We start from the raw sequence: 13,670 nt of genomic DNA on the forward strand, positions 1-13,670 counted from the left end.
AATTAATTACATTCTTAATCTACAGCAAGTGCTGGTAAACTGTATCCAGATCTGGAACATCACTGACTGATAAACCAATAAAAGTGTAGTTACGTTCTTAAGTCATATTTACATGACGTGTAAAGATTGAAAAAGAAAGAAAGGTAAGGATGCAAGTAGGAGGTTGTATAACATTTTTATCACCTAACTGTCCTCCAATCTGTGTGATTTCCAGTGAGTTAGAGGTTATTACTGACTATAATTTAGCTTTACCACAAAGACCATTGTAACTTGTGATGTTTCATTGCATTAGCTGAAATCATAATGCATTCCCAATTGGAGCTTAAATTGCCTTCTGTATCGCGCAGAGCTTCTGAACTCTGAAAGTCTCCCACAAGAAAAAACCCCAAATGTCAAAATCTGAGACCTCATCATCTCACACCTGTAATTTTAACCTCTGTGGTGGGTTGACCTTGGCTGCCTGCCAGGTACCCACCCAGCCGCTCACTCATTCCCCCTCCTCAAGAAGACAAGGGCAGAAAATGAGATTAAAAGCTTGTGAGTCAAGATAAGGACAGGGAGATCACTCACCAACTACCGTCAGGGGAAAACAGACTGAACTTGTGAAAGATTAATTTAATTTATTGCAAATTAATAACAGAGCAGGATAGTGAGACCCTCCCCCTCAACCCACCCCCTTTCTTCCCAGGCTCAACTTTACTCCTCACTCTTGTACCTCCTCCCCCTGAGCAGTGCAGGGGGATAGGGAATGGAGGTTGCAGCCAGTCCTTAACGCTTCATCTTTGCTGCTCCTTCCTTCTCACATTCTTCTCCTGCGTCAGCATGGGGTCCTTCCCATGTGATACAGTCCTTCATGAACTGCTCCACTGTGGGTCCTTCCCACGGGCTTCAGTTCTTCAGGAATGGACTGCTCTAGTGTGGGTCCCCCATGGGACACAATCCCTGCCTTAAAACCTGCTCCTGTGAGGGCTCCTCTCCACGGGCTGCAGGTCCTGCTAGGAGCCTGCTCCAGTGCGGGCTCTCAATGGGCTGCAGCTTCCTTCAGGGCACATCCACCTGCTTTAGCATGGGGTCCTCTAAGAGCTGCAGGATGGATATCTGCTCCACTGTTAACCCTCCATGGACTGCAGGGGTATGGCCTGCTTTGCCATGATCTTCTCCACATACTGCAGGGGTATCCCTGCTCTGCGCCTGGAGCACCTCCTCCAGTCCTTCTTCACCAACCTTGCTGTCTGCATAGTTGTTTTCTCACTCCTCTCTCCCAGCTGCTGTGCAGCATTTTTTACCCTTACTATCACACAGGCAGTACCAACATCACTCATGGGCTCAGCTTTGGCCAGCAGCAGGTCCACCTTGGAGCCGGCTGAAATTGCTTCTGTCTGACATGAGGGCAGCTCCTGGTATCTTCTCACAGAGGCCACCCCTCCAGCCCCCCTGTTACCAACACCTTGCCATGTAAACCCAATACAACCTGCCAAACTGCTGACATGATCACATAGTCAGGGAAGTCAGCGTGACATGGAAATAACCTCAGTGTGATTACGTTCATTGTGTTTCTCTTAAAAGATCCTTCCTGCCAATACTGTAGACTCTTGATTTCCTGTTTTAGTTTCTGGGCATTAATACTTTGCGCAAAACTCTAAATAAGCAGCATATGAATGATTTCCAACAAATACACAGCTAGTTTAGCTATTCAGTAAAAAAACCCCAAGATATGATGAGATACTCGAAAGACACCTGTAACCCTTGTCAAAGACTCAAATTTTCAACAGTCGATGGGGGCAGGAAAGGCACTGTGTGTGCACTGGGGGAACGGAAAGAGTAATGTTCTGATGGAAGAGGTGTACCTTTTCAGATTTCTATAAATTTTAAGATTTAAAGGAAAAATCGTTCTGTCCTGCACATAGCTATCGTATCAGGATGTCTATTGCAACACCTTGAGAAATTAAGGGCAGAGGAAAGATTCTGGAAAAGGAAAAACGAAAAAGGAAAAACAAAAAAGGAAAAATGAAAAAAGCAGAACTTCTGTAGTCTGCATGGAAGAGGATCTTTCCTGGCCTTAGCAAAGTTTTCGCATTGAACCTCCATCACTCATAGCAACCTGAAACACTATAAAATTGAAGAACAACAACTGTTCTACCATGTGTTACTGCAAAACCTGAAAGAGATATAGCCTTTAATATCATTTTTCATTTACTCACTTTTTTGGAGATTGAAGTGTAGGGAGCCACTGAATACGCTATTTTGTCTGATATTGCTTTCAAATGAGACCACACATACATGCATGCAGCCACATATATAAAAAAAGCTGTCTGAAAATCACTGTACTTACAAGAAGCCTTCATTAAAAACACATTTAAGGCATAAATACGCATATATGATTTCTCAGGTTTGTAACCCTGCAGAGTAGGTATGGATAGCTATTCTACCAGAAATAAAGAAAAGGGCAGGTTTCTCTATGAAACACTTCTAAGCATCATGGCACTATGGCAGTGTGAAGCTGATCCTGGAACTGCTTCTCTTCTAAATGATTCCCATTTTACAGGCTGTCAACGTGCAGGAGGCAGATCAAATACTACAGCCACTTTTCAAACAAGCATTTTTTAACTGCCTTCAGTGTTTTCTTTGTGTTTGGAAGAAGCGCCTTGTAAAAATTCATAAAAATAGGTCGTACCTCCCTCCAGATTCCTCTTTCAACTCTCCTTCACTACGGATTGTATAAAAACCAGAGTAGGACATTCATGTTTTGCGATCTCTGCCTGCTGTGCTGACTTATTCAGTCCTCCGCCTTTCTAGTGTTCTCCTCTGTCTTGCATTTAATCTCGTACTAAATTATGTGCAGAAGGAGCAATTGTTTTGCCTGTGTTTCTACATGCTCTTGTCCAGTGGGCTCCCAGTCTGTGACCAAGGTACGCAAATAATAGCAATAAATGAGCCAGCCGCCAGTACTTTAACCTGTTGCTGAAATGACTTGAAAAGAGTATTTCTGATTAGTATAAACCACACGTCTTCAATTGGTTTGTCACTCAGTTTATACAGCAGTAACAGTACTGTTTTTTTACTCAAAGGATGTATAAGATTATTTCAGCCCAGGTGACCTCTTCCTTCTTAAAAATGGATTCTACAAGGATATACTTATATTAGACATGAAAACCTCAAGAGTTTTGTTCTACCCCTTCCAATTTTGATGCTTCTCTTAACTGCAACAGCTGCTCTTGAACTGAAGGAGTACGCTGTGTAGCAATAATAATAACGGCTGCAAGAAAAGCCTGACTTTGTGTTATTTTCAGTAATCATTGCAATCTCTCTCACAGATGCAGGGCTGTAATACCTGATCCAGAGGAAAAAAAAACCACAAATCCAACTTCAGCTCCCCCACTGATCTCTTATCTGAGATGCAGACTTCTGCTGTGTATTTCATTGTTATTTCTTAGGCAGATCTTCCCTCGTTATCAACAAACCTTTTCTTTTCCTGCAGAACTGTAAGGAACAACTGACAGCTTTCTGAAAACTGTATTCAGATACTGCATTGGGTGTATTTATAACTTTCCTATTTTAAAAGTTTGTGAGAGATTTTGATTATCACTTGAGACAAAAATACTTTTGGAAGTTGATTTATTTTTTAACATGTATCTACATATTTCTTTATATGCATGTACTTATACTTTTTTTTTTTTAACCCTGTACAGAGAGCGCCAGATCATGACATGTTTGCCAGTGATTCCAGAAGTGGGAGCAGATTCAGGCATCTGTGACCTCTCAGAGAGCAAGTATATATCCATATTTACATCTATAGCTACACGTACATGTGTGTATGTATGTCACCAATGAGATTGCAATGAATACACTCTCTTCTTTTAGCCTAAAACCTCCCAAATTGCACTCTGCTGAAGAGACCTAAGGCTTTCTGTCTCTCACAGACTTTTTCAACATTTTCCTCCCTGCTAAAAGGTACAGACTGGGGTAAATGAATCCCAGCTCCTCAGCAAAACACGTAGTTCAGCTCTACTTAATTTCTCTGGTGCTGCGTAGTCTGGCCAGTTGCAAACAGCGTTGCCAAAACCTGGTAAACTCTTTCAAGGATGTAGCTTTAGGTGGCACCAGTATGTTTCAAGGTCATGCACTTTCAGGTCCAGCCTCCTCCTCTGGTTGTATGCGCACAGGGAATTCCAACAGGTTGTCACTAAGAAGGTCAAGGCTGATGTAATGCAGTACACCGTAGGCGGTACAATAAGAAAGTTCTTACATTTTGTTTGTGCCCTTAAAGGCAGGAACAGAACATTGCAAACTGTTAATTCCTGTAAGGGACAATTATTATAATAACGGTGAAAACCTCACGTCTCCTCAGTGTCATAAAGCGGCATTTCCTTTTCCAGATTGCACAGGGAGGTGCTTTTCTGATTCATCAAATAAATATGGTATCAATCGTATTAGGACATCAGGGCTTTAATAAAGTTATAAGAGAAGCAGGGGATGCACTAGGATTTTCTTCGCTCTAGCAAAATAATGATCACCTCTCACCTCCTGTAATGATTCCTGCCCACCATGATCTCATTACCAGGAACAGAACTGTCTAAATGTTTTGGCAAGCAGTAAGGTATTGCACTGGCATTCCTGCTGCCTAAGTGTAACAAGCTTGTTTTATACAAAACATGATTTGTGTTTGTGACATACAAAGCTCCCAGGAAAGCTTTATAGCTCCTGCAAAGTCTGATAGAATCACAACAGGATTAGCTACTTTCTAATTTTCATCTGATTGATCAATTTACACTGTCGGGGCCAACTGTGTTAGAAAGTCTATAAAATGCATTTTTCCTCTAAATGCAGAAGCCAATTCAATTCTAATTCCATCAAGTGGTGTCTAAGACTAAACCTCTTAGTTGTCTAAGAGAGTGCTTAAAGTTCACAGAAAATTAATTTCTTGGTTTTGCTGGTAAATTACGCGCTAATGAGGTGCTTAGATGCTCAGTGAAAGGAAAAAAGTTATTAAAACAAGGGACTTACACGTTCTCCTTTGGGCCCTCGATCTCCTGGTCTCCCCACAGCACCCTGAAAAATTTTTTTGGAAAAGAGATAAACTTAAAGGCTTTGTTGTATATTCATCTGTTATCAGAGCTGAAAGCAGCTGCCTAGGATTAACAGCTATAGAATCTGTGAAGAATAAAATACACTAGGAGTATGCAAAAGCATGTTTTCCTACCGGAGGACCTGGCAATCCATCTTTTCCATTGATTCCCTACAAGAAAAAAAAACATCTTTTAAATAATTATGGTTATGTATAAGCATTTTAAAAATATAAAGGGTAAAGCTCAAAGTTTAGTGCTGGTATCAGTACCTACTCTGAAGCTGCGGAGGCAGTAGTTTGTGTGGTTAAAATATTGAAATACTCACAAACAGAATCATGGAATTGTTTTGGTTGGAAAAGACCTTTAATATCATCAAGTCCAACCATAAACATAACACTGCCAAGTTACCACTAAACCATGTCCCTCAGCACTACATCTACCCATCTTTTAGATACCTCCAGGGATGGTGATTCAACCACTTCCCTGGGCAGCCTGTTCCAATGCTTGACAACCCTTTCAGTGAAGGAATTTTTCCTAATATCCATCCTAAACCTCCCCTGGCACAACTTGAGGCCATTTCCTCTTGTCCTATTCTTCTGTTACTTGGGAGAAGAGACCAACTCCCACCTGGCTACAACCTCCTTTCAGTCAGTTGTAGAGCGCGATAAGGTCTCCCCTCAGCCTCCTTTTCTCCAGGCTGAACAACCCCAGCTCCCTCAGCTGCTCCTCGTAAGACTTGTTCTCCAGACCCCTCACCAGCTTCACTGCCCTTCTCTGGACATGCTCCAGCACCTCAATGTCTTTCTTGTAGTGAGGGGCCCAAAACTGAACACAGTTTTCAGGATGCGGCCTCACCAGTGCCAAGTACAGGGGAGCAATCGCTTCCCTAGTCCTGCTGGCCACGCTATTTCTGATACAAGCCAGGATATTGTTGCCTGCTTGACCACCTCATTTTCAGCCAGCTGTCAACGAACACCCCCAGTTCCTTTTCTGACAGGCAGCTTTCCAGCCACTCTTCCCCAACCCTGTAGCGCTGCATGGGGTTGTTGTGACCCAAGTGCACTTGGCCTTGTTGAACCTCATACCATTGGCCTTGGTCCATTGATCCAGCCCGGCCAGATCCCTCTGTAGAACCTTCCTACCCTCAAGCAGATCAACACTCCCGCCCAACTTGGTGTCATCTGCAAACTTACTGAGGGTGCACTCGATCCCCTCGCCCAGGCCATTGATAAAGATATTAAAAAGAACAGGCGCCAATACTGAGCCCTGAGGAACACCACTTGTGACTGGCCGCCAACTGTATTTAACTCCATTTACCACAACTCTTTGGGACTGGACATCCAGCCAGTTTTTAACCCAGTGAAGTGTATGCCCATCCAAACCATGAGCAGCCAGTTTCTCCAGGAGAATGCTGTGTGAAACGGTGTCAAAAGCTTTATTAAATTCTAGGTAGACAAATAGTCTTGAAGCATGGGAAAGCTCAGGGCCATATTGAACTGCAAGCACATTACATTTGAGCTGAGAGCAGTGCAAAAAGAAAAAAAATTTAAAAAAATCTTCGTCATCAAGATGTGCATCAGCTTTAATGAGCATGTAACTTTAAATGACAAGGTATATGGGAATTCCGCAAGCATGTGGAATATGGACCTGTACGTGCACTTTTCCAGTGCCAGCTAGTCATTATACAACCATAAAAGAGACTGCTCTTATTCTAGATATTAGCACTGATGCCCTATTAGCCCTCTGCTGTTACAGAGACTATGCCTTACTAGTGAGTAGCCAGATTCGTTCCTTGGTCCTTAGGACCTGTGGCGTGGCACAGCTTCAGCCTCCTGGGCCTTTTCCTTCCCAAAAGAGGGTGGTTACATTCATACCATCTCCTAGAAACCGTTCCAGGCCCACATTATCCCCCAGAACTGGAATGTGGCATTGTCTCAGAGAGCGCAAGTTGGCATGGGCCAAAATAACGTCAGAGAGTGCATTAACAATTGCACAACACCAGATAACTGCAAGATTAATGCTCTGGCACTGATTAATTTACTAGGATATACGTGAATCTGCACATGCAGCAAACTCACTGCTGTTTCGCTGAGTGAGAAAGAAGGATCTGCATAAGCAAAGACACCAGGAATATTTCCTTCCCTTTCATACTGCAAAGTGGGCTTTTGCACAGATTAGGCACCTTGGGCCAATTTGCTGCTGAAGTGACAGAAATTGTGTCTTCTTTCAAGACAAAAGCGCAATGTGGAGACGTGCTAAACAAGCCGAAATGGTTTGCTTCTCACGCTTGTCCCCGAAACACCGAGCTCAGGGGGAGATAATGAGTTCTGCGCTACCCTAGCTGAACGACTTGTGGAATATAAACTAGGTTATTTTAAACCAGCTCAAACAGTGCTGACTACACTCCTGTCACAATTTTATTAAATAAAGAGGTCAGATTAGAAATATCCTAAGTGAACAATAAATGCTTCAGCAGCAGCATTGCATCACCTGTATACAGAACAGTTACGAAGTTTATTCAGAGTCATGAAGCACACACTTCTCTATCTAAACTGAAACCACAAATGCATTTTGTCACCCCATCCTTTATAGACTATGTTGAGTCTCTGGGTTAATATTCTCCTTCTGAAAAAATACAAGAGGATCCTTTATGTCAACTGGATCCAAAGGACCCTCATAAGGCCTTTAAAGGTAACATCTCAGTAACATTAACTATTAAAACAACACAACACCAGGGATTCTTGACTGCATGGTCAATACTCAGCACTGTAGCGCTAGGTTTTTCAGATGTTGCCAGCCTTACACAAAGAAGGATGTATTCTCATTTCTTTTGTAACTCCTGATAAACTAAGATGCATCCTTTTGTAATGAACATATACATTCAGTACAAAATTGCTTACTGGTTTTCCTTGTGGCCCTTCTGGCCCGGGGAAGCCTATATCTCCTATAGGTCCTCTTTCACCCTAAGAAAGAAGAAGACACACGTGTAAATCCGCATGTAAAATCTTGCATTCGGTGTTTGAAATATTTGTGTATTATCTTAGGAGTCCAGAATTCAAATCTATACTTACAGGCTCCCCTGGCATCCCTGGGGACCCAGGAGATCCCGGTTTTCCCTGCAAAAAGAGAACATTACAAATTCAAATTACTAGGAAGAAAAACATAATTTCTCTTAGGTCAAAAATAAGAGAGGATATATATTTGAGTGAAATATTCATGTTACAGCTCAATTAATGCTTTAAGAGAGGAAAATAAAATATTTTACCAGATTTTTTTAATATTTGTGCCATGTTAACCTGGCTCTTGTGTACAATATAACTCAATCACTTGGTCTTCTTTATCCTTCCTGAATACTGGGATAATGTTTTCATGAAATTTTCTTTTACAACATCATGATTTCCTTCTTGAGAAGTCCGTCAGATCAAAATTTATCACTGTATATGTGAAATTAAGATATTTTTTTCCCCTCAGGTACTTCTTTGTTCTGATTATTTTAAAAGTGGGTTTATTACTGACTTAACGTATTTTGCAAATTTTCTCCATGCTCTTTTTCGGCCACTTTTATTCTCATTTTATGTTCAGCCTGCCAGAATTCACAATCCTTTCTCATCTCATCATTTAGATGGTGATTTTAAATGTCTTCATTTTTTAAAATGATGCCTTGCTTTTAACAACCTATCTGGTTCAGCCCCAGGCGAGAATCTATTACCCTGACTCTATGTTTCCCTGAAATCTCCCTAGACGAGATCCTCAGCTCACTTGTACAAGTGAAGGATCAAACACATCAACACCAGTGACCACTTCAGGACCAACAGGACTGAAGATTTGTGCTGAGGAAATAGGCACTGGTTGCAATTCTTGCAGAATCTCAGTCCCAACTTCCCTGATAATTCCACTCAGCAAAAAGCCAAAGCTAAAATGCGAGGTTTGTATTCCCAAATGGGAAAAAGGGTCGACTACTCAATCTACTGAATCACAGAATCACTAGGGAATAATGCCAGGCACGGAGGACAAATTCTCTTCCAGCACGATATGTGGATATATTTCAAGAACTCTTCTAGACTACTGAAAATATTGTCTCTCATACCTCTATTAATTTGTTAATTAAAACTGCTCAGCATATAATGTTAAAGCAAATAATTTATTTCAGTGAATTTTATTAGAATGAAATGTAATCAACAGAAAGCAACTCCATCAGCGATGAAGGGAACCCATTAAATATTTCATATCCAGCTAGAACTGACAGCAGAAAGAATAAGACTTGGAACATATCCTATGGGAAATACACATGGAATGGACAATTGTGATCATTCTAACCGGCTACTGCATTATTGATTCACAGCGTGAAATATATTTCAGAGCAACAAACTTTGAAACTCCTACATGGGTTTCAAAACTCAGAGAACTACTTCTCTTTTCCCCTTAAAAGTGCAATTTTACCTTGTTTTAGGAGAACTTAACTAAATTAAGCTATTTAAGCCGATGTTCTCTCTTGGAACTCACAGTAAATAAACTAAATCAGTGGCTAATGGAAATGGGACTGCATAGACACAAACTTCTCTATATTTCATGAAGCACATATTTATAATTTAAAAACAGCTCCTGAATGGATTGGTAGCTGCCCAAATTTAATAATAAATGTATTTGCATATAAATAACGCCATATTGCGTCCTGAAATATGGATAAACTTTTTTATTAAACTGTGAATGCAAGCTAAAGAAAAGTTGTCTTCATTTCCTTTAAGAACACAAATGAATAATTGTCATTTCAATTTATCATTAGTTACATTTACTTTCACCTACAACAAAGTTTTGGGATGACTTTCAGAAACTTCTCTGAATACCGTATGTAAATAGCTGACATAGCATTCCCCTAAAGCAAATGTTTGATCGACTTGATATGCAGACCCTCGTGGATTGCAATAACTAACGTTGATAATTTTTCTTTGTGATAGCAAGACACTCAGAAACTTGTGCATGCCCAGGAACACAGAAAATGTCTTTATCTATATTAAACTGAGGCAATGAGAAGAATCTCATATGCTTTCTTAACTAAGCATATGCAGCTTCAAATTCCAGCTTTGTCGTGTATTCACACCAGTCCCTCCTGTCATTTTAATAACAATGTGAACCCTCAGTGGTATTAAAACTCTAATCTCTTTAGGAAAAACACATCATTTTCATACCTGCCTATAAAACATTAGCCAAACGCTGGCATTCCACAAACAGTGATTGAGATTACAGCTCAGCACCTTGCTTGACCTGTTTTTGCAGCTTCTACCAAACTGAGTTTTCTTTAATGAATCTACGTACCGGTGTCCCTGCTACTCCTGGTATGCCAGCTGGTCCACGGTCACCCTGAAAAATAATAAATCTATACTTAAATGGTAACACTCAAACCAGAAATTTGTTTGTGAATTCCCATTAAAACCTGAGGAAGGATTATTCAGCGAACTGAAAATGAGGACAAGAGCCAGGCTCTGCTAAATGCTAATATTTAGCTCTGCCACTGACTCATTTTACAGACTTGAGCAAGTAACTTAAATCCTTTGTTTAGGTTCTCTTGTATAATGTCATAATTTCCATGCCATCCCTTTTACTTTGCTTGAGACCTTCCTTGAAAAGGGATGGAAAGTCCCTGACTTATCTGTAGCTTTTCAAATAGTTATCATTTGCAGTCATGACAATGACCAAAATTCACGTAGGGTAATTCACTGTCATATCATCATATTTAAGATGCATCTTTCAAAGAAGTTTTTGCCTTCCTGCCATCCAGTCATCCATCTGCTGCAAGTCTGCATCCTCGATTTGCTTGTGCCATGGTCCTTTCAGGGCAAAGTTTCTCCTTTTAGCATCTATGCTATAGGCTAAGACAATGGCTTTTGGGCTGGGGCTGTTGAGTTACGGGCACAAATTTGTCTTTCTCTCTTGAGAGGACCATAACCCAAAGCAGACAGGTGGAGCTCACCAGCGGTAAAACTACACAGGGAGATTTGCCCTGACCCACCACTGACACGTATTGTCTGTAACACCGCACTCTGCTAGCATAATGTTGGTCAAAAAGGTAAGAAAAAAAATCAAGCTCCTAGTTTCTATAATCATGTAAGAAAAGCCCCGGCACAGTTAGAGCCATACCAACAGGAGGATATTTTTGTGAGATGAGTTTATGTTACCTGGAGCTGTTTTGCAAAAGCTCCGCCAAGACAGCTACAGCCACGTTCTGTTGTGCAGAAGAGCCCCAGGAGATGTTGGGGTTTCTGGTTTCTGTTCTTATGCCTAACGCCGATTTGTCTTGTTCTCATCACTTTGTTCAGGTAGCGCAATGATAATGCTGGAGGCTAAGAGAAGTCACTTAATGCAAGTTCACCCCTCAGTGAGGAACACAACGTGCACCTCAGGAACACTTGAGCACTGAGGATCTCTAGCAGGCCATATTGGCTGGAGCGCTGCACTCTGCTCCTGTGGTTATTCTGGACCCAGAACTTGGGTTGTGGTGTTTTCCCTATATCCTGGCTATGACAGCGAAGTCAGAAATTCCTAACACCTCCCTTGCAACTTTTTTTCTTTTAAGGGTTATTCTGGTCCTTTCAGCACGGGTCCACAAACCACTGTGTCAATACAGCTGAGGGAAGGGACATTTTACCCTGAGGACACAAAGTTCTTAAGCAAACTTCATGAAATTACCAAGAAATTACAGCCAACATTGTCTGTGGAAGATGGCATTCTGCTACACAGATGTACCTAATAGCTCTAAATTAAAAACCAGCATGCACTATACTGTTGGGACTGGCAGGCAGACTCTGGGATTCTGTTCATTTATTTGCACTAGAAATGTGGAATTTTGACCAAATTTAGTTAAGGAAAGGATATTTTTACTTTGGGAAAGGGCCAAACACTCACTTAACTTGTTTATACGATTTGCTCCATTGCTTACTCCCTTTATTTAATTCTTGTCCCCACTTTGTCTCAGTCAGACCTGTAATATCTCCGTCTGTTTGTTCATTCTGAAATCAGGCTAGTCTTTAATTGCTTGTAAATTGTAGTCTTCCAGAGCAAGAATCATCTCACATAATTTAAACACCTAGTATAGACACCTACCTTAGGTCTTGTCACTCCCCACTCTCTGCACAAGTAGGAGTAATGCACAGCGATACTGAGAGAGAAACTTTTCATTTACTTTGCTTTTTGACGAAAAAATAGTTTCAGCAAACTATTCTTGTATGAAGTCATTGAATAACACGTAATTCAGAAAGCTGAATAAATATTCCATTTAAAAAAACCCACCTCTTTTTTCTTCCTAAATTTAGCTGATATGGACAAAATCAATCTTTCTTCACTGACAGAAAACACGGTTAAAGATTTTTTCATTTCTCTGCTTATTTTTTTTGTACTTTGCCGTATTTAGAAATGAATACCAAAATATTGACATTTTTAGCATTTCATGACAAGTTTTTCTCTAAATTCATATCAGCCTCCACAACTAGTAAGTGAAAGGAAGCTGAAGGAAAGGATCATTTCCTAGCACTGGAATGCAGACTTCAACTACAGGAAGGAGCTGGAGAATATGATACCGTTCGGGATGTGCTATGGTGCCATAATACATGCAGTATGAAGTGCAAGAAAAGCAAAACAGAAACAAGGGGCCTTTTTTAGAATAATGAGCAACAGTCCAAGAAAATAGATTTTTGCACACTTTGGAGCAGGATGCAATACAAGAGGCACTGTAGGGAATCAGTCTCTTCCTCTTTTTCTGCTCTTTTCTATATTTTTACACTCATCTGAAATAGTCTTTTTTTTTTAGTATGGAATTCTTGCATGCACAAGGTCCAGACTAATTGGTACAAATTTCTCTTTAGCCCTGTAGCTATGCCGTAAGTCTTAGAACAAGACGGACAGACTGTAAGCATAAGATGATGTCCAATAGAGAACAAGAACTAGTGACCATACTTAGGAACATGTTAACTATATTACTATCAAGTAATATAGTTATATATAGTATATACTAAATACAATATAGTATATAGTAGTATTTTATCAAGTTAGGAAAACAAAATATTACAAGACCTCCTACACACAATTTTCCAGCTGCGGAAAACGAAATTTTATGTTGGGTGAGTATAAGGATTTAGATCCACAGTAAAGCAAAAAGAGGAAATACAGATAAATATGCAAATGTTTTTCACACAGAATCATTATCTTACCAGAAAAAACAACCAAACAAGGTTATAGAAAACATTTAGCTGCAGATAGTTACCACTAAGAAGCCATGAGTTCTTTTTAAGAGTCCTACCTTTTCCCCTGGTAGTCCTTCCAGTCCTGGTAATCCCATCGGTCCTGGGTCTCCCTGATTTTTTTTTTTTTTAATTAAAAAGCATTGCATACATTAGAATTTCTGTACTCTACATGAGAAATGTTGAACAGTAAGCAACAGCAGATTATTTAACTTGGGATTGGTGAAACAGCTAACCAGTTATTAGGTCAACAGATTTTGTTATGCCCTGTTTTTGCAGAGGCATAAAGAGAGAGATTTTGTTACGCCCAAGCTTTTCCCAGAGGCACTGTGTCGATATTTGGATCAACGTTTATAATTTTGATGAAGAATGC

The 13,670-nt window shown here is 40.4% G+C and overlaps 1 protein-coding gene across 10 annotated transcripts in view; it reads right to left on the bottom strand.

The window, feature by feature from the left end:
- The window catches only part of COL19A1 (collagen type XIX alpha 1 chain), a 214,129-nt gene that overhangs the window by 15,007 nt on the left and 185,452 nt on the right, over positions 1-13,670 (bottom strand). For all 10 annotated transcript variants that reach the window (XM_054195884.1, XM_054195882.1, XM_054195883.1 and 7 more), the window contains 6 exons: positions 13,357-13,410; positions 10,380-10,424; positions 8,138-8,182; positions 7,967-8,029; positions 5,201-5,236; positions 5,005-5,049 (listed from right to left, as the gene is read on the bottom strand). In XM_054195884.1, coding sequence (XP_054051859.1) covers positions 5,005-5,049; positions 5,201-5,236; positions 7,967-8,029; positions 8,138-8,182; positions 10,380-10,424; positions 13,357-13,410 — 288 coding nt within the window. The remainder of the gene's footprint in view (positions 1-5,004; positions 5,050-5,200; positions 5,237-7,966; positions 8,030-8,137; positions 8,183-10,379; positions 10,425-13,356; positions 13,411-13,670) is intronic.

The sequence above is a fragment of the Rissa tridactyla genome, chromosome 3 (genome assembly GCF_028500815.1).
Source record: "Rissa tridactyla isolate bRisTri1 chromosome 3, bRisTri1.patW.cur.20221130, whole genome shotgun sequence".
Classification (NCBI taxonomy): domain Eukaryota; kingdom Metazoa; phylum Chordata; class Aves; order Charadriiformes; family Laridae; genus Rissa; species Rissa tridactyla.